Below are 25277 nucleotides of genomic sequence, written 5' to 3' on the forward strand. Positions count from 1 at the left end.
AATTTAAAAGTAATGTCCTGCTAAAAAATGCTAATGATCATCTGAGACTTCAGTGAGTCATAATCTTTTTGCTGGTGGGGGGTCTTGCCTCAATATTGATGGCTGCTGACTGATTATCAGAGTGGTGGTTGCTAGAAGTTGGAGCAGCTGCGGCAATTTCTTAAATAAGACAACAATGAAGTTTGTTTCAGCTATTGAATCTTCCTTTTATGAAAGATTTCTGTGTTTGATAGCATTTTGCCCACAGTATAAATTCTTCAAAATTGGAGTCGATCCTCCCAAATTGTACCACTGCTGTATCAATTAGGTTTGTTGTCATTTCAACAATGTTCACAGCACCCTCACCAGGATTCCATCTCAACAAACCGTTTCCTTTGCTTATATAGAAGAAGCAACTCCTCATCTGTTCAAGTTTTGTCATGAGATAGCTGCAGTGCAGTCGCATCTTCAGGCTCCACTTGTCATTCTAGTTCCCTCACTATTTCTAACACATCTGCAGTGCTTGTCCCCGCTGAAGTCTTGAACCCAAAGTCATCCAGTATGGTTGGAATCCACTTCTTCCAAATTTATGTTAATGTTGACAGTTTGATCTCCTCTCATGAATCACAAGTGTTCATTTTTATTGTTACTATTTTATTTTGTTTGAGATTCAGGAGTACATGTGTAGGTTTGTTACATGGAGGGATTTTGCATAATGGTGAAATTTGGGCTTCTAGTGAACAAATCACCCAAATATTGAACATTCTAACCAATAGGTATAAACCATGAAATCAACCCTCACCAACCCCTCATCCACCCTCCCCCATTTTAGAATCCCTAGTGTTTGCTGTTTCCAACTTTATGTCCGTGTGTACCATTGTTTAGCTCCCACTTGTAAGTGAGAAGACACAGTATTTAATTTTCTGTTTCTGAGTTATTTCACCTAGGATAATGGCCTCCAGCTCCATCCATATTGCTGCAAAGGGCATAAGTTCATTCTTTTAAAAGGCTACATAGTATTCCATGGTTTGTATATACCACATTTTCTTTATCCAATCAAACATTGATGGACACTTAGGTTGATTCCATGACTTTGCTATTGATGAACATACATGTTCTCAATGGCATCTAGAATGGTAAATCCTTTCCAGAAGGTTTCCATTTATCCAGATCCATCAGCAGAATCACTATCCATGGCAACTAGACCCTTCCAAAGTTTATTTATTAAACAGTAAGAATTGGAAGTAAAAATTACTCCTTAATCAATGGGCTGCAGAATGGATGTGATGTTAGCAGGCAAGAAAACCACATTGATCTCCTTGTACATCTGCCTCAGAGCTCTTGGGTAACCAAGTGCATTGTCAATTAACAGTAATATTTTGAAAGAAATCTTTTCTGAGCAGTAGGTCTCAACAGTGTGCTTAAAATATTCAGTAAGACACGATGAAAACAGATGTGCTGTCTTCCTGGCTTTATTGTTCCATTTATAGAGCACAGGCAGAGCAAATTTAGCATAATTCTTCAGGGCCCTAGGATTTTCTAAATGGTAAATGGACATTGGATCCAACTTAAGGTCACCATCTGCATTAGCCTCTAACAAGAGAGTCAGCCTGTCCTCTGAAGGTTTGAAATCAGGTATTGATTTCTCCTCTCTACCTGTGAAAGTTCTAGATGGCATCTTCTTCCAGTAGATGACTGTTTTGTTTACATTGAAAATCAGTTGTGTAGTGTAGCCACCTTCATCAATGATCTTAGCTAGCAATCAATAACACTTGCTGCTTCACCTTGCACATTTATGTTATGGAGGCTGCTTCTTCGGCTTCATGAATCAAACCATTGTTGGCTTTCAACTTTTCTTCTGCAACTTCTGCACCCCTCTCAGCCTTCATAGAATTGAAAATCTAGGTCCTTGCTCTGGATCATGTTTGGCTTAAGGCAATGTTGTGGCTGGTTTGACCTTCTATCCAAAACTCTAAAACTTTTTCCATCTCAGCAGTAAGGCTGTTTTGCCTTCTTATCATGCGTATGTTCACTGGAGTAGCACTTGCAATTTTCTTTAAGAACTTTTTCTTCACATTCACAACTTGGCTAACTGGTGCAAGAGGCCTAGCTATTGGCCTATCTCAGTTTTCAACATGTCTTCACCACTAGGCCTAATCATTTCTAGCTTTTGTTTCAAAGTGAGAGATGTGTAACTCTTCCTTTCACTTGAACACTTAGAGAGGTCATTGTAGGGTAATTGCTTGGCCTAATTTCAATATTGCTGTGTCTCAAGGAAAAGGGAGCCCTGGGGCAAAGGAGAAAGATGGGGGGACAGCTGGCAGCTGCTCAGTGAGGCAGTCAAGACACATACAACATTTACTAATTAAGTTCACTGTCTTCTGTGGGTTTGGTTCGTGGTTCCCCAAAACGACTACAATGGAACATCAAAGATCATTGATCACAGACAATCATAATAGATGTAATAGTAATGAGAAAGTTTGAAATATTGTGAGAATTACCAAAATGTGACCCAAAGACACCAAGTGAGTACATGCTATTGGAAAAATGGCGCCGACAGACTTGTTGATGCAGGGTGTGCCTTCAAAGTAAAAAACAACAATATCTGCAAAGCACAATAAAGCAGAGCACAGTGGAATGAAGTATGTCTCTAAAGGAAACCTGTATGCAAGCAAGAGGCAGAGATCAAAGGGAGTCAGTCCTACTTAAATAGAAAGTAATGTCTAAGAAGAAGATAGGGCACGTGCCTTTCTCTTGTCCTTGGAGCTATTTATGGAACACCCCGCTGGAGGAACATAGACTCTTTCCTTCAAGCTAGAATTAGCATGTCTGCAAAAGGATTTAGGTGATCTGCTGCTAGTGGAGGAGTAGGGCAGTCCACGTGGACTCCCATGAAGGGAGCAATTTGCACCCAAGTTAAATTTGATCTGGACACGATAAGCCAAACTTTTGGAAACTTAATCCTTTGGCAGGACCTGTGGGTTAGGGGCCCAACACCTGATGGGCATGCTGTTTAGAGAAGCCAAAAATCAGCAGTTGAAAAGAGAAACTGACTTTTGTTGTGGTTAGAACTAAAGCAATGGACCATGCCAAGAGGCCCATGGGATGGCCAATAGCTAGTCAGGGACAGGATTCTGAGGCTGTGTGTCAGAAGAATTGGATGCTGGCAGCCAACTAGGATACATAAAATAGTAGAATGGAGAGAAGTCATGCGCCAGAGTAGGGTCTTCCTAAAATGAGAGCCTCTCCAGCCATCGGGGAGGTTAGAGGTAGGCATTTGGTAGCAGCAGAAAAATACAGACAGGTGTATTTCTATTGTGAAAAACTATAAGGCAGAACACTCTGAGAGGCCCTCTGTTTAGTCTTTCTGCCCCACATTGAAGGACTTAACATTATTCTAATTCTGAAAAATTAAAATCCAAAGTTAGCATTGGTTATTCCTGGGGAGTAAGATTATGGGCGGTTTTTATTTTACTCTTTGTAACTTTCTTTATCAATTCTTTATCAAGGTTACTGCCATGGATTTGGATTCTTTTCATCATCAATTGTTTTAATTGGAAGAAGGCAGAGCCTTTTTTTGTAATGAAAGACCCAAACGAAGTGAATTTTAGAGAATAAGTGATACAAATGTCTGGCCTTTTAGAGTGTGTGTGTGTGTGTGTGTGTGTGTGTACACATACATAGAAAGAGAGAGAAGAAAAAAACAGACAAAGAACATTGCACTTCAGGAAGACTTAGCACAGCCCAGAGAAACTATCCCATGGAAGAGGAAGGAAGTTTCAGGGCTGGTTGAACCCTCTGAAAAAGTGCCAGTAGGGAAAAATATTTGAAGATGGCCTTGGCTATGTTTTCTATTCTATGGTCTTCTGTATCACTTCTCCAACTCATGGGAACCAACTCACACAGCCAAGATACAGAAGCTAACTTTGACTATGCTCTCTATCCCCCTAAATTCCCTCCTTTGGTACATCCCCTTTTCAAAAACCTTCCCTATAGTTCCTTCTACTTAAAGCCACTTCCTCCACCGAAGAATACGTTTACCAAGTTCCTTGTTCAAGGCAGGGAAACCTTTATACAATATCTTTCCTACGCCCCATAGTTGACTGAATCTCTGAGACCCAGGATTAGCCTTCTACCATCAATCCTGACCACATGCTCAGCAGCATGGTGGTCACTGGAATAGGAACCACTGGAATGTCCCTGGCACCTGTTGCCCTAGCTTGGGCCTTCCTTCCCTCCTTCAGATAGCTCTCTCACCCCCACTCCCCATCTCCTCTGCAGCTCAACTTAAAGGCCACAGCAGGTGAGGTCTGCAACAGCGCCCCAGTGGATAGATCTGAAAACTGGAGGGTACAAAGGCTTCTCTGCCCCCTGACCCACATAATCCACTACCTAATTGACCCTCACTCTGTGGACAGAAGGCCTATCTGGCTACTGCAGCTTCCCCAATACCACTCATGTCTATTCTGCCTCTCTCCCGGCTTCCTCCTGCTCTTCTGTACTTTGTGCTCAGGAGGGCTTTCCTGTCTGTTCGGTCCACAATGGCCCCTTTCTGTTCTTCAGACATTCCATCATGCTCCCCCTCAACCCTGGATGCCAGTCCTCCACATGCCCACACAGTTAACTCCTGCACCCCCAAGGTATTTTTCAACCCTCACCCCTGACTTCCGGCATCCCGCATTTTGGAATCCCCAGTGTCTATTGTTTACAACTTTATGTCCATGTGTACGCATTGTGTATCTCCCACTTATAAATGAGAACATACAGTATTTGATTTTCTGTTTCTGAGTTATTTTACTTAGAATCATGGTCTCTAGCCCACTGAAAAAGTGAGACCTCCCCAACCACATGCCCCAGCACTTCTCTTCCCATTCTCACTTATTTCTCTTTTGCATTTATCACTATCTGATACTTTTCTTGTGTATTTTTTTTTTTGAGGCGGAGTCTCGCTCAGTGGCCCAGGCTGGAGTGCAGTGGCATGATCTTGGCTCACTGCAAGCTCCGTCTCCCAGGTTCAGGCCATTCTCCTGCCTCAGCCTCCCAAGTAGCTGGGACTACAGGTGCCCGCCGCCACGCCTGGCTAATTTTTTGCATTTTTAGTAGAGACGGAGTTTCACCATGTTAGCTGGGATGGTCTCGCTCTCCTGACCTTGTGATCCGCCCGCCTCAGCCTCCCAAAGTGCTGGGATTACAGGCGTGAGTCGCCGCGCCTGGCCATATATATATATATAAGCCCATAGCAGTGCTTGTTCACTGCTATAAGTTTTGCACCCTTATGGGCACAGAGTAGGTGCTTATTCAGTGTGGGTTGATAACTACAGGATGAATGAATGCCTACAGGGGTAAATGGATTTGGATTTTGTTCTAAGAACAAAAGCATTTCCAGGTTCAAGTACCTGACTTGCAAATGACTTTTGGAATAAATTTTTTGGAGACTGGATACTGTCTGTTATAAAGAGTGATTCAAGTCCAAGGTATCAGATCTTTTCCAACACTTGCTTGTCAATCCTTGAAAGCACACATGAAAGCAGCAGCCCCAGGTCCTTTACTGTCAGCAGCTGAGTGTGTGAGCCTTGCCCAGCTTCTGATCTTTGATCCTCACATTTTGTTTGTACTTTTCACTCAGTTTCACACAGTGACACTGACTGCCAGGTAACTGTCTCTCAGGACATTTGTGCTTTGAGTCTGTGCAACTCTGGACCATCTCTACAGGCTAAAAGATATGCCTGTTGATAAGAGGAGGAGCCCTGCAGCAGGAGTCCAGTACCAGCTGACCTGGAAGCAACCTGATCTCCAGAAAGCATCCCCGGTATACTCAAACGGGCCTTCCAGATGAGCATCCCCGGTATACTCAAACGGGCCTTCCAGATGAGCATCCCCGGTATACTCAAACGGGCCTTCCAGATGAGCATCCCCGGTATACTCAAATGGGCCTTCCAGATGAGCATCCCCGGTATACTCAAACGGGCCTTCCAGATGAGCATCCCCGGTATACTCAAATGGGCCTTCCAGATGAGCCCTGTAAGGATATGCGTGATAGCAAAAGCTCAGGAGCAAGCTCCATGCACAGCCTTTTCATGTTACTGTTGTTCTTAACTTTTGACTTATTCTTTTTAGGGATCAGCCTTTCTTTGACTATGAACCTACACAAAAGAAAGAGAAGTTTCTTGGGCCCCTAAAAACAAGTCATAATGCTTTCTGAAACTGAGTCTCTTCTTGTGCTTCTGAAAACTGAGTCTTAGTGCAAAGAAATCCCTCTGTATTTTCTTAATTTCCATCTTGATTCTCAATGTTGAAGATAAAATAGCTGTTGCTTTGTGTCTGTGCAGAGTGTGGCAAAAAGAGAGGAAACAGAAAAAGATCAAAGGACCTTCTCACTCACCTTTAAAATCTCTTTTCCTTAAGTTATCCTTAAATATCTCTCTTAATTGTGCCCTAAAACATTTTCTCTGCAACTGATGCTATCCAGCCAGTGGTTTTTTAGTAGCACCTGTAATTCAAATGCATATAATCCAGAATCCAGCCCTAACTTCTCACCTGAGTTTCTTGTCCAACTAAACATCCACAGGTACTTCAGACTCACTAGATCCAAGTCTAACTCATTATCTTTGCACCAAAACAATATTTTTTAATTAAAATTTTAAAAAATTATAAATAAAAAAGGCTAGCTGTATTGGAATAGAGCCTGGCTAATGACCTTGTCTTTTCCCACTCACCCAAACTAAGCATTTAAAAACCAAACTTGACTCCCCACTCTGGCTTTATGCAAATTCCATCAGCCGCTGAGTCACTGTTTGACCCCACTCCAAGCTTCCAAACCTTCTCAGCAACCATGCTGATATCAAGACTGGGTCCTGTGGAGTATCTAATATATGTGACACCCGGAGGAGTCATTCTTTAACACCTCCAACGACAAAATTGTTTTCAATAATGGCCATGAGTATGATGAAAATTATGTCTTTATAATACATGTAATTCACAATATCATACATAATTATAGATTATATATATACACAATATAGATTATATATATACATATATATGTGTATGTATGTACACAAATAATGCTCAGAAAAACAAAGCAGTGAAAATGTTCTTTTAAACTAAATATGTATAATCTTATATATAATTATATAAGTTTTTAAAATAATGAAAAGGAAACGCTCACAACCATTTTTTATTAATTTTTATATCTACCGAAATGGCTGAACTTTGATCCTTTGGTTACAGTCTGATATATTAATATTTACATAAGTGACAGTCAATAACTAGGTTTTAATAAAACTAAAATGTCTGCAGAGGTATAGTTTAGGCAATCACTTTTTAAATTTTTTAAATGAAATGGACTCTTGCTATGATGTGCAGGCTGATCTTAAACTCCTGAGCTCAAGCCGTGCTCCCACCTCCGCCTCCCAAAGTGCTGGGATTACAGGCATGAGCCACTGCGCCCGACCTAATTTAGGCAATTACTAATGTGAGATTTTGTTTTACTATTTGTTCTTTTGTTTGAAGACAAATAATTAATTAACAACTGAAAAGAATACATTGCAATTTTAAAATGTTATTCATATTCAGAAAATATTTCATGTATGAAATAAAATTTGCACTTATAAAACAAAAATATTACACTTCACAGTTGGCAAACATTTTAAATTTTAAATTAAAAAGTTTTTAAATTGTGATTGGGTCACACTGAATGGTGAAATTAAATGAATTCAAATCCTCTTTCTTCATCTTTGCAATCACTGTGCTATCATTGTTTCTTTCTAATCTACATAGAAATATGTCTCACCACAGGGGTTGAAGACTCAACTGCACCCAAAGCAAGATCCAGTGTTCCCAAACTGTTAGAAGCTCTTGAAATGGATGTGGGTAGCCAAGGCTATTGTGCCAAGGGTTCTTAGAATCAACTTCCACATAGAACATTTATCAAAAGATAAATAGCACAGGACAGAGGACCAGAAAAAAGAAAGTCACGTAGAGAAAGAAATCAGGAGACCTTGCATTTGTAACTTGACTATACGTTTGCAATATACTCCCTACTTCGAACAATTTAGTAAAAAACATTTCTTTCTTACAAACACAGTTTCCTCCTGAAAGGAATTTTGACGTATTCTATTTTCTGATGTCTTACTATTTTGGATGTATATCCACGTTATAGGTAACAAGATGTTTTGTTTATAAATAAAAGTAGAAGAAAAATAGATTTTTTTAGAAGCAAATTCTCGTTGTTGTTATATCTTTCAAAACTTCCAAATCCAATTTTGTTGTGCATTGCCACCACGACGCTATTGCTTCCGTAGAACAGGATGCCCTCAAAGAGTGAAAGGGTTACCATGAGTCTAGAATGACCTGGAGGTGCCAGATTATGCGCTTAACTCCTAGCATTTCTCAAGCAGTTACTACATGTCCAAGACTCTGCTAAGGGGTTTGCAAATTCTAACTTATTTTTAAATCCCACAACAGCTCTGAGGTAAGTGCTGTAAACATAATTTTGAAGATGAGGATGTCAAGAATTCAAGAGATTAAATGAGTTACCTGAAGTTACACCTAAGAAGAACAACAAAGCTGAGACCGGAGCCGAGGCCATCTGGCTGAAGACCCTGAGCTCTTAGCCATCATATTACACTGACTTTCTGTTCCAGATATGCCAGCTACTTCTATCTTTATATCAGTATCTCCTAGGCAGCAATTTTATACTCTGGCCTTTTGTCATTTTTACAGAAGCACTAATAATGATGCACACAATTATTTTGTGCAAAAAAATCAAAATTTTTGTTTTAATAGTTTTTATTAAAATATTAATAGTTCATGATAAAATATTAATAGTTACTTCATAATAGCTTAAGTAACTATCAAATATACAAGATAAAAATGTATTAGAAGTAAATATCAATGGTATAAATCAAATTATTTACTCTTTATGGACAAATATTACTTATTGCTAAAATAAAACTGGGTTCAGCATTATCTGTTTTTCATTTTGATAGAATTAAGTACTGACAAAACTTGCTGACAAATAGAAATGGAAAGGCTCTTGGTTATAATAAAGCTACTCAACTCGTACTCCTCATAAAATATGTCAAAAAATATACATAGTGAACTACAACAAATACGATTTTTGCTAACAGCTTTGTTGAGCTATAAGTAACATGCCATAAATAATGCATAAAGTTCATTGGTGTTTGTTCACAGAGTCATGCGACCATCCACAACTACGTAACTTAAAAAAAATTTATCACCCAAAAAAGAAACTCTGTACTTATTAGCAGTCATTCTTCATTCTCCCTACCCATGGAAATCAGGAATCTACTTCCTGTCTGCATAGATTTGCCTATTCTGGACATTTTATATAAATCAAATCATGCAATAGATGGCCTTTTGCTTTTGGCTTCTTTTACTTAGCATAATGTTTTCAAAGTTCATCCATGGTGTAGTATGTACCAATACTTTATTCATTTTTGTGGAATGGATACACCACGTTTGTTTATCCAGTTTATGAATTGATGGACATATGGGTTGTTTCCTCTCTTGTGCTATTATGAAAAGTGCTGCTATGAAAATTACCCATTTTTGTGTGTAAATATATGTTTTGTTCTCTTGAGTATATACCTAAGAGTGGAATTGCTGGCTTGTATGGTAACCTTATGCTTAACTTTTTGAAGAACTGCCAAACAGTTTTCCAAAGTAGCTGTACAATTTTATATTTTTCCAGGAATATATGAGGGTTTCAATTTCTCCACATCCTCACCAACACTTTGTGGCCTGTCTTTTTATTATAGCCATTCTTGTGGGTGTAAGGTGGAATCTCACTGTGGCACGGATTTGCATCTCTTTAATGACTAATGATATTGGACATCTTTTCGTGTGCTTACCATCCATTTGTATATTTCCTTTACCAAAATGTCTATTGTGATAACTTTGCCTACTTTTTATTTAAGTATTCTTTTTATAATATGGGTACAAATTCCTCATCGGAAATATAATTTTAAAATATTTTCATCCCTTTGGTGTTTTGTCTTTTCACTTTTCTCAATGGTGTCTTTTAAAGCACAAATGTTTTTTAATTTATCTATTACTATCCAATTTACCTATTTTTTATTTTGTCACTAGTACTTTTGCTGTCCTTAGAAACCATCCTCTCTAATCAAAGGTTATAAAGATCTAATCTTATGCTTCGTCTAAAAGTTTTGAAATTTTATTACACACAAGGTCTATAATTTATTTTGTTAATTTGTGTATACAGTGTGAGAAATTGGTCCAACTTTATGATTTTGCTCGTAGATACCAGTTTTTGAAAAGACTATTCTTTCCCCTTAGAATTGTCTTGGCATCTTGTTCACTATCAATTGCTCACAAATGCATAGTTTTATTTCTGGACTCTCAGTTTTATTTTATGGATGTTTATGTCTATCCTGATGTTGGTACCACACTGTCATGATTACTGCAGCTTTGCATTAGGTTCTGAAATTGGGAAGTGCAAGTCCTTCAACTTTGTTCTTTTTCAAGATTATTTTGGTTAGTCTGGAACTTTTGCATTTCCATATAAAATTTTAGGACCAGTTTGTCAATTTCTACAAAACAGGAAGCTGACATCTGCGAGGGATTGCCTTGAATCTGAAAATCAATTTCAGGAGTATTGCTATCTTAACAATATTCAGTTTTCCATCCATGAACAGGTGATGTCTTTTCATTTGTTTAGGTCTTCTTTTTTTCAGTGAAGTTTTGTTGTTCACAATGTACAAGTCTCGTTACAGTCAGCAGCTAGTCAGACACGAACAGGGCAGGAGACACCAGGAATGTCAAGCAAACATCAGGTGACGGTCAGGCGGTTCTTACTGTCTTTCTAAAATAATCGGTCACAGCCAGCACTAGGGAAAGACAATTTCCCAATAGATAGAAAAACCTGAAACTGGCGATCAGCAGCTTCCTAAAAAGATCTCAGGAGTTGGGCAAGAGGGCTCAATCATGCACAATAAGAGACAAAATGGTGGAGTTTAACGGGTACATGACCTTCCTCTAGAAACTGGTAAGGGAATGCCTCAAGTGAACATGCGTGCAATTTCAGTAAACACACTGCACATGCAGCCACACTGTGCATGCAGATAGCTCAGCCCAAGGGAAGAATCAGGGGAGAAGTAATGCAAGACCCCAGAAGCACACCAATGTATAAAACCCCAAGTCAAAATGTCAAACAGTGCACTTGATCTCGCAAGTCCCCGGCTGGGCCGTCTTCCAAGTGTACTTTACTTCCTGTCATTCCTGCTGTAAAGCTTTTAAATAAACTGTCACTCCTGCCCTAAGTCTTGCTAGGTCTCTTGCTCAGTTAATTCAAGTATGATCACTGTGGAGTTTTCAGAGTCTTTACTAGATTGAGGATTTTTTTTCTATTCATAGTTTATTGTTTTTTTTAATTGTGAAAGAGTGTTGGATTTTGTCAAGTGCATTCTCCACATCTATTGAGAGGATCATGCAATTTTTGTCCTTTATTCTACTAACATGGTATATTTCACTGATTGACTTTCATGTGTTAAACAGCCTTGCATTCCTGGGATAAATCCCACTTGATCAAGGTATATAATCCTTCCCATATGTTGCTGGATTTAGTTCAATTATAATTTTTTTCTTAGGGATTTTTTTCATCTATAGTCACAGGATACATTGGTCTGCACTTTTGTTTTCTTGTAATATCTTAGGTTTTGGCATCAGAGTGATACTGACCTCAGAGCACAGGGAATTGCCCCCTCCCTTCTGTTTTTGGCAGTTTGCGAAGTGCTGTTTGTTTTTTAAAAGTTTGGTATAATTCACCAGTGTAGCTATCATCACCCGCACTTTTCGCTGAAGAAATAATTTTGTTATTACTAATTCAATCTTTTACTTGTTCTAGATCTATTGCAGTTTTCCATCTCTTTGTAAGTTAGTTTAGTTTGTGTCCCTCAAGAAGTTTTTCTGTTTTGTCTAGGTTAGATAAATTGTTAATATACAACTTTTCATCATGTTTCCTTATATTCCTTTTTATTTCTGGAAGGTCTATAATGGCATTCTCTATTTCATTTCTGGTTTTAGTAAGTTTAATACTCTCTTTTTACCTTAGTTAATCTAGCTAAAGGCTTGTTCATTTCATTGACATTTTTCACTTTAAAGAACAAACTTTTGGTTTTATAGATTTTACCCATTGTTTTTCTATTCTCTTAATCCCTAATGTAACAAAATTGAGAGGTGGGACCTTTAAAAGCTGATTTGGTCCTGAGGGCTCTGTTCTCCGGAATATATTCATGTTGTTATCAAAGGAGTGGTTTCCTGATAAAAGGATGATTTGGTCCCTGTTCCCTTCTCTGTCTCTCATCTGTGTGATGCCTTCAACCATGCTGTGATGCAGCAAGAAGGCCCTCAACAGATGTGTCCCCTCAATATTGAACTTCCCACTTGATCACGGTATATAATCCTTCCCACATGTTTCTGGATTCAGTTTGCTGAGTTCAGCCTCCAGAACCATGAGCCAATAAATTTCTGTTCTGTATACATTACCCACTCTCAGGTATTCTGTTATAGCAACATAAAATGGACTAAGATAAGGAAGTGCTCTGCTCCACAAAGTCATTCAAGGTTCTAAGTTTCTGGCAGCTCTGACATCCTCAACTGGGAGCTTAAAGGTCACTACAAGTGTTGACATTTAGTGACAGATGGAGGCTGACAACTAGCTAAAGGCTTGGAGGCAATAAAATTACTTACCAAATTCTATTGGCCAAGACTCAGGGATATAGCCATATCGAACTAAATAGGGTGGGGGAGAACTTGGAAATGTAGTCTAATCTTATGGCAGGAAGAAGAGGAAATAGTTTTGATGATTAGCTGCCAGCCTCTGCCATAAGAAATTTGCAGAAGTGGGGGATTTGGAGTGAAATGTGTACAATGTATCTCCAGGCCTCTTGAGACAGGCAGAGATGTGGGAACATCTGACCCGTTGGGGCAGACTTTCTGAAAGGCAGCTTTTTAGTTGTGATTCCTTGCACTCATTGATCGTATTTGGTTCACATTACAGTTTATGTTCTGGGAAGAGTGTGCATGGAACATTTGGCTTTAAACAAATGCCCAGAAGACTGACACTTCTCATTATAGATGATCAAGTTGACTTTCTGTGAAACTAAGTCTTCAGTGTATTTAGTGTAAGTCAGTTGCTCATAGTTAAGCTGCTCATTAGTGTTCTGTATGCACAGATCATAAATGCTAAATTCAGCAGTATGAATGTAAAAATAGCATTGAGATTATTCTGTCTTCCTACCTCACATTAAACAAGAAATTAAGTATTATTAATTGTAAACAAATTGAGTCTGGGTGCAGTGGCTCATGCCTATAATCCCAGCACTTTGAGAGGCCAAAGTGGGTGGCTCACTTGAGGTCAGGAGTTCGAGATCATCCTGGCCAGCATGGTGAAATCCTGGTCTACTAAAAATACTAAAATTAGCTGGGCATGGTGGCATGTGCCTGTAATCCTAGCTACTGAGGAGGCTGAGGCATGAGAATCGCTTGAACCTGGGAGGCAGAGGTTGCAGTTAGCCAAGATCATACCAATGCACTCCAGTCTGGAGAACAGAGCGAGACTCTGTCTCAAAAAACAAACAAACAAAAACAACAACAACAACAAAACCCAAATTGAGTATGTAGCATTAACGCCAGAAGGTTCACACAAAGTACTCTTCTCTGTAATTTATAATCTCATATCAAAACACAATGTCATGAATTTTGGTAAATTTTAATCTGACTCTTGATGGGAAGTAGAACAACTGTAGAGCAACAATTCTTCCCTATTTTATTTTGTCAACACTATAGAGAAACATACTAGAGGAGTTGTTGAGAGAAGGTATCTAGTCAATCAGGCAAAGTCTTACAGGTCAAGTGCCTGGAACAGTCCTAGTTAACACCTGTTGCTATGACATCGCCATTAAAACCATCCCCTTTTACTCCCAAAAGAGTTCAGGTTTGAATGATAAATTATATGGTAACCCTATGAGCTGGGAGCAGTGCCTTTATGTGGCCCCCCTGCCTTCAGGGTCTGGTTCACAACCTGGCAGAACCAGAAAATCAGTGTGTCAGGAAACTCAGGCTGATTGAGGAGAGGAAGGGAGTTGATTCACACCAAGGAAATTCTAAGAAGACTGATGCTTAAATCAGAACACAAACTTCCTAACTTATGAAGAATGTAGCTGCCAAGGGAAGTAGAAACTAATGTTAGTTTGTGTGTTCTCACCCTTGAAGGGTGGTCTCCTTGGAAAGACAATGATCATAATCATAAGTCTGTGGGTGAGAGGAACCAGGCAATGGGTGTTTTCCGGAGAAGCTGCTAGAATTTGCAAGCCATGTTTCAGTACTTGGTACCCAAACACAGCATACATTTGTCCTACTAACAGTTTTCCTTTATAACAATGAAAATGGCCTCAGTTCCCTTTCCAGAGAGATATTTGGAATAAGTATCAGCTAAAGGTAAAGAATAGGGATGTGTGATTCCAACCAACCTTCTGTTCTTTACTAATAATAACTGATAAGCTCTCTCACCCATTGGCAAGAACTGTCAGGGCTGATGTCAGTGGCAGACCATCCCCTGATGCCTGAGGTTCAGCCAGCAGCATCCTTCTCCACTGTCTCCTTGCTTGTAACATTGGAGGTTGCAGAGATCCAAAATATTCACCACCATCCCTGCACCACCCCAGTTCCTAGTAGATAATAGATACAATGGCCAGGAGAGGGTTAAAAGCAGCTTTATTAATGGATTGGAGAGCACAGCTGGGATCTGAGGCCTAAGCAAGGTTCCTTTCTTCTTCTCTGAAGTGACGGCTGCTGAGCCCACTGGGTGGGGCCCACCGAACTTACCCACCCAGTCACAGATGGATGCTGGAACATGGAGAGCCGAGTCTTGGCTGAGCTCACCACGGGCAGTTTCTGCTGGGTCTGTTTACTGCATGGAGACTGGAGGCCCAAATGCAGGTCCAAGAGAAAAGGAGAGAGGGAGAGAGAAAAGAAGCAGGAGGACAAGTAAGCAGAGACCTTCAGCACATTGTCTCCACCCTGTAGAGAATGGCCCAGAGGGACTCAAGCCCCATCAACCACAACCATCCCAGAAGTCACCCCAGGGGTGGAAGCCTCTCCCCAGTACTTTTTCTCCAGGGTGGGAATGTTGGTAGGAGAGTCTTCCTCTCTTTGGCTAAGGAGAAAATGTAGGAATAAAGCAAGAGTTTCCTCCAGGTGTGACATTGGGTCAGCAGTTCAATGAACTGCTCAATGAGTAAGTGGCCAAGCGCCATTTTGTGTGAGCCTTTTGGGTCAACAGATGCTAACCCAAACAAAGGCACTGGCTTGAGATACTGGAGTCAGAACTATAGGTCCATAAGCTACCTCACATGTGAATGCTAATCACTGAATTCCTTTTCTTGCCTGTCATCTACAGCCTGTACTTCTAAGGACTCCTGCATAAGGCATGAGGCCACCATAGCTAAGGGCCAATTCTGCTTGACTTCTATTGTATTCCTACAATTAAGAGAACTCCCCCACCCCTTTTGTTTCACTCCAAGTAACACCTTTTGGTTTAATTATCAGGTATGGAGTTGTTAGCTTTGCGCCAAACCTAAGTAGAAGACCTGTCAAGGCTACGCTGGGCAGAGGGGAGGCTAGAAGTGGAATCATGACCAGCCTGACCAACATGGAGGAACCCCACCTCTACTGAAAATACAAAAAATTGGCTGGATGTGGCGGTGCATGCCTGTAATTCCAGCTACTTGGGAAGCTGAGGCAGGAGAATCGCTCGAACCCGGGAGGAGGAGGTTGCAGTGAGCCGGGATCGCGCCATTGCACTCCAGCCTAGGCAACAAGAGCAAAACTCCATCTCAAAACATAAAAATAAAAAATAAAAAGAAGTGGAATCATGAGATTCTTCCAGAGTGCATGAACAGATAGAGAAGTTTAATGGCAAGTGAAATAACAGAGTTGAGTCTCATGCAGCTCTCTCTGGCGCAGGAAGGCACCCTTTTCTGGCCAATGGTGATAACATATGATTTTCTAGCACTCTGAAATCCATGCTCCTATCTGTCAGTCAGAATACCCCTCTTCTATTTTTTCTGTGCTTTTCTATTTCTCTGGTTAACTTAATATCATTAATTAGATCAAGGTTTCTTTTATGTTTGAGCACATTTTCAGTGCTAGTATTCCTGCTTTGGGCCTGGATGACTTCTGCAAAGGGTTAATCTAATCCACTACCTGGGATTTTTTTAATACTATCACCATTATATGTTGACCTCATTTCATGGTCTTAGAGGGAATCCTTTTATAGTTTCCAACAACCTGACTATACAATTTTACTTTAAATAAAACTGAATGATTGCAAAAAATTTTACCCCAGAGTATTTTTATTAGGGATTCCTGCCACCATATTAACATATAAAACAATCTGGATGTTGACATAGAAATGCAGATTTCACCATACAAAGGTAAGGCTCCAATCACAGTAACATGGCCCCCATATCTCTAGTATTTCAATGAAATAAACTCATTGTGAATTCACCCCGAGTTGTGTTTATAAATATTAGACAAACCACAAAATATATTCCAAATACATAACATTTTACAATATTTTTCAAGCACAGACAAATACATACTTTACCTACATTGTTTTCATGATCCAACTTGCATTAGCACTAAAGGCAAGATTGTGTGTGTATATGTATTTGCCATATAAGTGTGTGTGTATTATATATATTTATTTATATCCACAAATGTACACACAGTGGCATTTGTGAAAAATTTAACCCTTTCAGGCTATGGGTTTTACCCACCATAGTATCTGACAGGGAAAAGAACCAATAATATGTCACAAATTCCTCAATTAGGGCAAAATAAGCACAATTATGCAAGAAAGGCATATATGTTATGTCCACTCAAAGACACACATATATACAGATTCATATATAAACACATATACTGATAATATGGAATATACATATACTCACACACTTGCTTTAAACTCTGTATCTCACTCTATAATATACTGTCTATCTCCGGAAGCAGTCTTTTCCTCATTCAATTCAGGCAACTGGTGACTATCTTCTAACAAAACTTAAATGGATGTTTTTAAAAGGCTCTGATTCTATGCTGAGCAAATGGCATTTCAAGATTCCGGTTTAACTTTTGATGGCTGTTTAAATTCAGCAGACCCTATCCTGTCAAATTCTTCACTTAGAAACATTTCTATTCAACAATGAAGTTTCCACCTAAGAGAAAAGAGATGTTAGCTGGGAATGTTAAAATAATATATTTATTACTCCTTAATATAAATCTGCATGGTTGGATTACATGTGATATTTATCCTATCATATTTTTCAAGTATTTTACAATGGAAAATATATTATTTCCATAATTTAAAAAATATTATATAATATTATTTTGAAAGATTGAGGGCCAGATGATTTGTCATAGTCAGAACTTTAGAGAAAATTATATGACGCCTGATCAGAAGGGGACTTATTTTGTGCAGACTACACTGAAGTTGCCTGATGTCAGAAAGGATGACTTAGAAATCGTATGAGAAAAGAAGGAGAAAAACACAAATTTCAATTTCAAAGCTCGCCATCTGCAAGCTTCCAAAATAAACTGTTGAGGATTCCAATCACAGAAAATGTATTTCTAAATCAGTATCAAATTTCAGGTAGTAAACAATCTTTATTAAAAAGCAAAATAAATCACTGAAAGCATATAGGAAAGGAAACCCTTCAAACTTAACGGCAAATATATATTGTCATTTGCTCAACTGCAGGCTTCACGAACTGAGTTTCAAAACTTATTTCCAAAATTCAATGTCCAGTGAAACACTCAGAGCTCCACTGAGGGAGTGGAAATGGAATGCCCAATTTAGAAATCATGCTAATGATAGGGGTGGAGTGTCATTAGTTACAGAGAGTGATTACAAGTGGGCCCTGTATCTTTGTACATTAAGGCAGTGGAATGTTTTCAATCCACGGAGAAGCTCTATGCTCCATGGCATAAGCTCTAGACTCTTACCTTTCTCCAACATAACACAGTATCAGTAGGTAGTCTGCATGGTAAGGCATCAGTACCTTGCTGATGGTACAATGCTCTAGTACCTTCCTTGATACCATTAAATTGTTGCATTAAATCCTCTCCATCGTGGATTTAATGGTATCAAGGAAGGTACTAGAGCATTGGTCCCCTCTACAGTCTGGTTAGGGTCATGTCACTACTTTACCCAGGCTGAATTCGTATGTTATCTCATGAGGCCTCTCCAGTTTCTCTATGGAAGTCAGATTTTAAAACAACTAGGAAAGGAAAGGAGTATAATGACTACCACGAAGGATGATCATGGACATGTATCAAAAAGCCATTCATTCTCTCTCTCTCACACACACACACATGCACATGCACACTCACATACAAACACACTTTTGAAGTTTCTTCTACAGAATCACAACAAATGGCATGAGGGATCAAAATATTTACCTTAAAGTTTCTCCACTTGTATTTAAATCCACTTAAACATGTTCATGTTAACTCGGACAGCGAGTGCACTGCTCTTCACATCATCGAACGTTGGCATCACCATCACTTTCATAAAATAGACCACTCGCCTGCCACCATTTGCCTGCCAGCCTCACCAGAACTCATTTTTGCCACTTTCCTTTTCTCCAGTTACTAATTGCCTTCACTCTTGGGTTAATGTACACTGATATGCAACTGACTAGCACATCTTTTACCTTTTCTCCTTTAAACTCTCACTTTCTTTTTAAAACATCTGCTTCTCCAGCCAAAATATATGGACAGAATACAAATGAAAATAACAAGTCCTCTTGTCCAAATACTTTGAAAAATGGACCACCCTATGTCCACTTGATGCTCTCAGTTTCTACATCCTCCAGTTCCATCCTCTGTTTTAGCAGCTTACTTACTATAGTGTCTTTCTACCCATTTTCTATCTCATATGCAGATCATAACAAATTATGGTATTGTTCAGCCAAAAATATTTTTAAAAACAAAGTAGCGCCAAAACATTAAAAAATTTCTGATATACCATTTGTGCATTAGTCTTACAATCTATACATGTAAATAACTCCAGGAGGCTTCTTTTTTTTTTTTTTTTTTTTTTTGCTAAAAATTTACCAAAATAGTTTGAACACATAAAAATATTTTTAAAAAAACAAAACCAAAAACCCAGCATAAATTTAGTTGTATAGGCATTGGTTAGAGGACACTGTTTTCACTAAGGATTATATTCAACAACTTTCTCTTGGGTTTTCACTAAAATTCTGATTCTGAACCTTATAGCTTATAATGGTGCCAACTATTAGAAACTGGAAAATCTAATTCAGTCCGATGTATCATGTATTATGATATAATAGATAAAGGGTACGTCTACAATATAATAAAAAATAAACATATTTTTGGTTATTTAAAGACCATCTTCCTAACCTGTAACTAAAATAACTGTATTTGATTTAAACGTATTTAAGTGTAGTGAATTATGGAAAGCGAACTTAAAGGTTTGAATAATCAATTATGAGTAAGGAACACCTGTTGACAGCCCCGTGACCCTTCAGAACCAGGCATTTGCTGAAAAAAAAAATCACTAGCATTGAATATAGCCCTTAGTCATGTGAGAGATTAACTTCATGAGCAACCCAGCATGTAGAGGATGAGGTGGACTTTCCCAGCCACCCACTCCTTGAGGGGACAGTAGTATTCATAGTGAAACTGCTCAAACTCTGGTGTCTGGCGGATTTCGCATAAGAAGGAGAGATCAATACCTGACTCCAAAAGGAGGAGGAGCAGGGGAAATACAAAGAGCAGCAGTCCCAGGCCCACCACAAGGAGCCTGGAAAAACTCTTGACCAGTGGGTTCACCCGAATATGGCCAGTCAGAATGTCATAGCTCCACGACAAAGCACGGCGAGCCTCCTTCAGCTCCTCTTCTTCAGCAATCAGAAAGGCGTTTTCATCCGCTTCCAGATCCTCAAATGAATCTGTGTCTTCTCTTTCCAACTCAAGCCTGGAAGGACAGTCAAAGAGCATGTCAATCTCATCGTCGTCCACAGGAGTGGGGAGCAGGCTGGCACTTGGGTTGTACACTAGTTCAGAGATGGTTAAAGGTTCTTCTTTTATTTTATCTTCCTCTTCACTAGGGGGATCTTCATACTCCCGGGCTGCCTTCACTGGGGAGCTGGAGATCAAGGGAGCAGAAATGTTGTCCTCTTTAGGCAATGGAACACCTGTAAAGAGATATTTTTTTTTCTAAATTTAAAATTTCAGATTTTCCCACAAAAATCTGCAGGAAGAAACAGAAAAAAAAAAAACAAAAAAAACCAAACAAACAAAAAAAACAACTAATGGGATTCAAGCAATCTATGAAATTATTCCGTGATATCCTAACTTTTAACAAAGTCCTATTATAGTAAAAGACCCTGTACCATAAATTCAAAGGTCAACATGCTAAACTTAAACTAACCAACACTTCTCAAAGGGTTGGCAATATTTACAACATTTAGGTGTGCAATTTTGATCTGCAAACCTCCAACTTTGGTCATGTTTGCTTGAATAAAATGACAATAAATCACGATTATAATTATGAGCAGTGATTTTTTTAGAGGTCAACACTATCACCCAATATAATATCATAGTAAAACCACAGAATGTGTCATTCAATGACCATCTCTTTATTTTTCTGATGTGTTGTTTTCTAGTCTTCATTCTAGACACAATTTTGTGTTCTAGTTTTATATATTTGCAATCATATTTTATACCCAAGCTTAAATCATGCTTCTTGCATTTAAATTTTTAACATAAACATTTTCTATGTTTAAACAAATTCCCATTGGTATTATTTATAAAAGATGACACATTTTTTATTTAGTTATGCAATAAATTAGTTGCCTATTGTCAAACATTTAGATTGCTTTGCAGTTGTAAAGAGAAAATGCTATAAGAGACATCCTTACATACAAAGCTTTTTTTCTCTTCTTGTTTTGGTTCATTTGCTATAGATAGATGCCAGAAGGGAAATTGCTTAATCAAAGGGTAAGAACTTTTTTTATGTTTATTGAGAGAGAGGTATTTATCAATGCCTCATTTTACTGATGGGAAATCAAGTTACCTATGGTCAGACCTAGGGCTAACTCTGCCAAATTTGAATCTTAGATTCATAGTGGGAAATAAAGTTAGCATCAAAGAAGTGTCCTCCAGGACGGATGTACCATACAACCAAAATGGCAGCCAGGTGCATTTAGGGAACCATAAACCAGATTTTAACGAATCTGTTACGTGATTTTTCTCTCTTCAAGGTGTACAGGCATGACTTACTGGTTTTGTCATACAAAAATCAACAGATATTTCATGATAGCTCTAGTCTGATAGCACTGAGAAGTCCAAATAAAAAATACCATAAAAATACAAGAAATACACTAAAGGTCAACAAGCACATGACAGTATGCTCAACATCATTAATCATTAGGGAAATGCAAGTCAAAACTACAATAAGATGCCACCTTATGCCTACTCAAATGGCAACAATTTTTTTTTTAAACTGAAAATAACAAGTGTTGGTGAGGATGTGAAGACATTAGAACTCTGCATATTGCCAATAAAACTATAAATGGTTCTGGCCATTGTGAGAAAAAAATTGATAGTTCCCCAGAAAAATCAAACATAGAGTTACCAGTTGACCTGGCAATATCACTCCCAGGTACATACTCCAAAGAATTGAAAACAGGTACTCAGAATGCTGGGACCCAAGATGGCCGATTAGAGGCAGCTGTAGTCTGCGGCACTCATGGAGACAAATAAATAGGGGCTAGTAAATGCAGCACCTTCAACTGAGATACCCAGTTTCTTGCGTTGGGACTGACTGGGCAAACAGCTCAACCCACAGAGAATAAAGAAAAGCAGAAGGCGGGGGGACGGCCCACCTGGAAGAGGCACAGAAGCAAAGATACCCACACCCCCAGCCAAGGGAAGTGGTGAGTGATTGTGTGACCCTGCCCAGGAAACCACACTTCTCCTTTAGATCTTTGCAACCTGCAGATCAGGAGATCCCCTTGTGAGCCCAGGCCACCAGGGCCTTGGGTCTGATACACAGAGCTGTGTGGAGTCTTGGCAGAGCAGCCACTCAGACACACACAGAGACCCAGGAGTTTTACATACTCTGGCCCAGTATCCCTGGCAAGGCAGGAAATCCTTCTATACATATCCCCAGGGAGGCAGTTGAATCCAGGGACCCAGGTGGCCTCATTCTGTGGGCCCCACTTCCACAGCACCTCACAAGTTAAGACCCACTGGCTTGGAATCCCAGCCAGCTAACAGCAGTATGTTGGAGTCTGTTTGAGATGGGTCCAAGTTCCTGGGGAAAAGGATGGCCACCATCTATGCAGCTTAGTCAACTCAGTTGCTCCAGCCTGCTGGCTGTGGAGAACAGAGACAGACCGAAAGAGGAAGGGTACCCCACAATGCAGCACAGCTGCCTTGTCAGACTGTGGCCAGAGAGCTTCCCTAAGTGGGACCCCAATCCATTTCTCCTCACTGGATAGGACTCTTTGTGGGGGCTTTACCCATTCCAGCCAGGGTTCTACAGAGTTTTGATCTCTCCCTGAGATGGAGCTCCCAGGGGAAGGGGCAGCCACCATTTCTGTGGTCTGGTCAACTCAGCTGTTCCAGCCTGCCTGCTCTGGAAATAGAGGCCGTCTGAATGAGAAAGGGTCCCCACCAATGCAGCACACATGTTCTACCAAAAAGCAGTCAGACTGCTTCTTTGAGTGGGTCTGTGATCCTAGTCCTCTGGACTGAGTGGGACCTCACAACAGGAGTCTCCAGCCACCTCCTACAGGTGCATGCAGGCCAGCAACAAGTCAGTACACCCCTGGGATGGAGCTTCCAGTGGAAGAAGCTGGCTGCCATCTTTGCTGTTTCATGGCCTTCACTGGTGATACCTACAGGGATAGAAGAAACTAAGGCAACTGGATTCTGAAGCAGAGCCCCAGCAAACTGCAGCAGCCCTAGACTAGAGTGGCCTGACTGTTAAAAGAAAAACAAACAAACAGAAAACAACAACATCAACAACAAAGACCCCACAAAAACTTCATTCAAAGGTCAGCAATCACAAAGATCAAAGATAGATAAGCCTACGAAGATGAAAAGAATCAATGCAAAAACACTGAGAACTGAAAAAAACATAATGCCTCTTCTAATCCAAATGACAGCAATACCTCTCTAGCAAGGACACAGAACTGGGCTAAGGCTGAGATGGATGAATTGACAGAAGTAGGCTTCAGAAGGTGAGTAATAACGAACATCACTGAGCTAAAGGAGTATGTTCTAAACCAATGCAAAGAAGCTAAGAATCACGGTGATACAATACAGGGGCTGATAGCCAGAAGAGCCAGGTTAGAGAGGAACATAATGGAGCTGATGGAGCTGAAAAACATAACATGAGAACTTCACAGTGAAATCGCAAGTATCAATAGCAGAATAGACCAAGTCAAGAAAAGAATCTTAGAACTTGAAGACTATCTTTCTGAAATAAGACAGGCAGACAAGAGTAGAGTAAAAAGAATAAAAAATAATGAATAAAACCTCTGAGAAATATGCAATTATGTAAAGAGACTGAACCTATGCCTGATTCTGATTGAGGTACCTGAAAGATACAGGGAGAATGGAACCAAGTTAGAAAATATACTTCAGGATATCATCCAGGAGAACTTCTCCAACCCAGCGAGACCTGCCAACATTCAAACTCAGGAAATGAGGAGAACCCCAGTAAGTTACTCCACAAGAAGATCATCCCCAAGTCATATAATCATCAGATTCTCCAAGTTCAAAATGAAAGAAGAAATGTTAAGGGCAACCAGAGAGAAAGACCAGGTCACCTACAAAGGGAAACTCATCAGACTAACAGCAGCTCAGCAGAAACCCTACAAGCAAGAAGAGACTGGGGCCAATATTCAACATTCTTAAAGAAAAGAACTTCCAACCCGGAATTTCATCTTTGGCCAAAGTAAGCTTAATAAGCGAAGGAAAAACAAGATTCTTTTCAGAAAACCAAATGCTGAGGGAATTTGACACCACTGTACAAGCCTTGCAAGAGCTCTTGAAGGAAGTACGAGATATGGAAAGGAAAAACCATTTCCAGCCACTACAAAGATGCACTGAACTACACAGACTGGTGACACTATGAATCAACCACATAAACAAGTCTGCAAAATAATCAACTAGCATCATGACAGGATCAAATTCACACATAACAATATTAACCTTAAATGTAAATGGACTAAATGCCCCAAGTAAAAGAAACTGAATGGCAAACTGGGTAAAGAGCCAAGACCCATCAGTATGCTGTCTTCAAGAGACCTATCTCATGTCCAAGACATACATAGGCTTAAAATAAAGGGATCAAGGAAAATGTACCAAGCAAATGGAAAACAGAAAAAAAGCAGGGGTTGCAATCCTAGATTCTGACAAAACAGCGTTTTAAACCAACAAAGATCAAAAAAGACAAAGGAGGTCATTACATAATGATAAAGAGTTCAACAGGAAGAGCTAACTATCCTAAATATATATGCACCCAATACAGGAGCACCCAGATTCATAAAACAAGTGCTTAGAGACTTACAAAGAGACTTAGACTCCACACAATAATAGTGGGAGATTTTTAATACTCCATTGGCAATATTAGATAGATTATGGAGACAGAAAATTAACAAAGATATTCAGGACCTGAACTCAGCTCCAGATCAAGCAGACATGGTAGATATCTACAGAACTCTCCACCTAAATTAAAAAGAAGATATATTCTCATTGCCACATCAGACTTACTCTAAAATTGATCACATAATTGGAAGTAAAACACTCCCCAAGAAATGCAAAAGAACTGAAATTGTAACAGTCTGTCAGCCCACAGTGCAATCAAATTAAAACTCAAGATTAAGAAATACATTCAAAACCACACAACTGCATGGAAACTGAACAATCCGTTACTGAAAGACTCTTGGGTAAATAATGAAATGAAGGCAGAAATCAAGAAGTTCTTTGAACTAATGAGAACAAAGAGACAATGTACCAGAATCTCTGGGATACAGCTAAAACAGCATTAAGCAGAAAATTTATAATGCCCACATCAAAAAGCTAGAAAGATCTCAAGTTAACAGTGTAACAGCTCAACTAAAAGAACTAGAGAACCAAGAGCAAACAAACCCCAAAGCTAGCAGAAGACAAGAAATAACCAAGACCAGAGAAGAACTGAAGGAGAGGCACAAAAA

At 39.4% G+C, this 25277-nt stretch overlaps 2 protein-coding genes across 4 annotated transcripts in view; one reads left to right on the forward strand and one right to left on the reverse strand.

The window, feature by feature from the left end:
- IDNK (IDNK gluconokinase) overlaps positions 1 to 25277 on the forward strand; it is an 865727-nt gene that overhangs the window by 446030 nt on the left and 394420 nt on the right. The gene's annotated exons all lie outside the window — the stretch shown is intronic.
- The window catches only part of FRMD3 (FERM domain containing 3), a 293473-nt gene continuing 282915 nt past the window's right edge, over positions 14720 to 25277 (reverse strand). For 2 of the 3 annotated variants that reach the window (XM_050761398.1, XM_050761401.1), the window contains one exon: positions 16359 to 20243. In XM_050761398.1, coding sequence (XP_050617355.1) covers positions 19645 to 20243 — 599 coding nt within the window. In that variant the 3' untranslated portion in view covers positions 16359 to 19644. Of the gene's footprint in view, positions 14944 to 16358; positions 20244 to 25277 lie in introns of those variants that run through there. The other variant, XM_050761399.1, reaches the window with a different exon arrangement.

The sequence above is a fragment of the Macaca thibetana genome, chromosome 15, assembly GCF_024542745.1.
Source record: "Macaca thibetana thibetana isolate TM-01 chromosome 15, ASM2454274v1, whole genome shotgun sequence".
NCBI lineage: Eukaryota > Metazoa > Chordata > Mammalia > Primates > Cercopithecidae > Macaca > Macaca thibetana.